This window comes from Aplysia californica, unplaced genomic scaffold (assembly GCF_000002075.1).
Source record: "Aplysia californica isolate F4 #8 unplaced genomic scaffold, AplCal3.0 scaffold01098, whole genome shotgun sequence".
Classification (NCBI taxonomy): Eukaryota; Metazoa; Mollusca; class Gastropoda; order Aplysiida; family Aplysiidae; genus Aplysia; species Aplysia californica.
Genome location: NW_004798368.1, coordinates 186,689 through 187,885, shown reverse-complemented (window position 1 = coordinate 187,885; position 1,197 = coordinate 186,689). Strand labels below are relative to the sequence as shown.

The window sequence follows — 1,197 nt, the reverse complement described above, 5'->3', positions numbered from 1 at the left end:
AATGTTTTTCTTGTACTTTAGAATGAAAAGATGGGGCGACGTAAATTTTTTGGTACTTTTAAATAAAAAAAAAAGTTTAGGTAAATGTTCTCTTGTACCTTTTTAAGTAAAAATGAAGTTGAAGTATTTGTTTTTCGAATTTTAAGTTAAGAAAGATTGAGGTAATTTAATGGTCTTGCACTTTTAGATAAAAAGGATGTTCGAAGTAACTGTTCTAGTACTTTTACATAGCAAAGGGTGCTGAAAATATGGGGATTTTCTGGCTTAAAAAAAAAGAAAAAAAAAGAAGATCGTTTTTAGCATAATATCACTGCATATATCGGTTAGAATATATTTTTACGTCAGTTTTCTTCCAAAACTGGAACAAAGCTGTTAACAAATGGAACACAATAAAAAAAAAGAAGAACCCCCTCCCCTAAAAAAAAAGAAACCGACAAAAAACAGAGGAATGTTTGGCTTGGCTTTTCTTTTTTGTTTTTGTTTTGTATTGTTTTGTATTGTTCTGTATTGTTTTGCATTGTTTTGTATTTTTTTTGGTATTGTACAGTTTCGTTTTTTTTGGGTATTTTTACCCATAGATCATCTGAGCAGAAGCCTCCTGTAAAACGATCCTCCGTCTCGTTGTTGAGCAGGGATGTCGCAGAGACCGAGGTTAGATTGGCTGTGTTCACAGACATGGCGTCACTTAGCTGGTCCTGTCATGAGACAAAAGCGAAACATAATATTGTACAGGATAATATAAAAGAAATTTAGTATCAGAAGGGTTGAGCGGCATTATTGAAGAGTTGGTGCAGAGAAAATGAATGAGGTGGATGGATGGATGGATGGATGGATGGATGGTTGGATGGAAGGAAGGAAGGAAGGATGGATGGATGGTGTTTTTTTACTAGGTGTAGATCTTACCTACCATAAGATCAGGGGTGTGGCTAAAGGACAGCAGTAAGAAGAAGCCAAGGAGAAACAGTAGAAAGGCTGCAAAAAAAGTCAAGAGCCCAGAGGAGAGGGCAAAGGAGGTGAGTGGGAGGGGGCAGGAGGTGCAGACAACAGAACATTGTTAGAGAGAAGGGAAGGGTGTAAAAGGAGAAAATTAGAGAGAAGAAAGTTTCCCGTCGCTACCCAGATTCGAACCCGGGCGAACACTTTCACCTCTAGGCCACCAGAGCCTCCGCTACTTCTCTTGAGAAAAAGAAATAATTA

At 37.6% G+C, this 1,197-nt stretch overlaps 1 protein-coding gene across 1 annotated transcript in view; it reads right to left on the bottom strand.

Moving 5' to 3' along the window:
- Positions 1-691, bottom strand: part of LOC101852811 (canalicular multispecific organic anion transporter 2) — a 2,829-nt gene extending 2,138 nt beyond the window's left edge. Inside the window, exon 1 of the mRNA XM_013089988.1 lies at positions 573-691. Coding sequence (XP_012945442.1) covers positions 573-677 — 105 coding nt within the window. The 5' untranslated portion in view covers positions 678-691. The remainder of the gene's footprint in view (positions 1-572) is intronic.
- Positions 692-1,197: the final 506 nt, after the last annotated feature.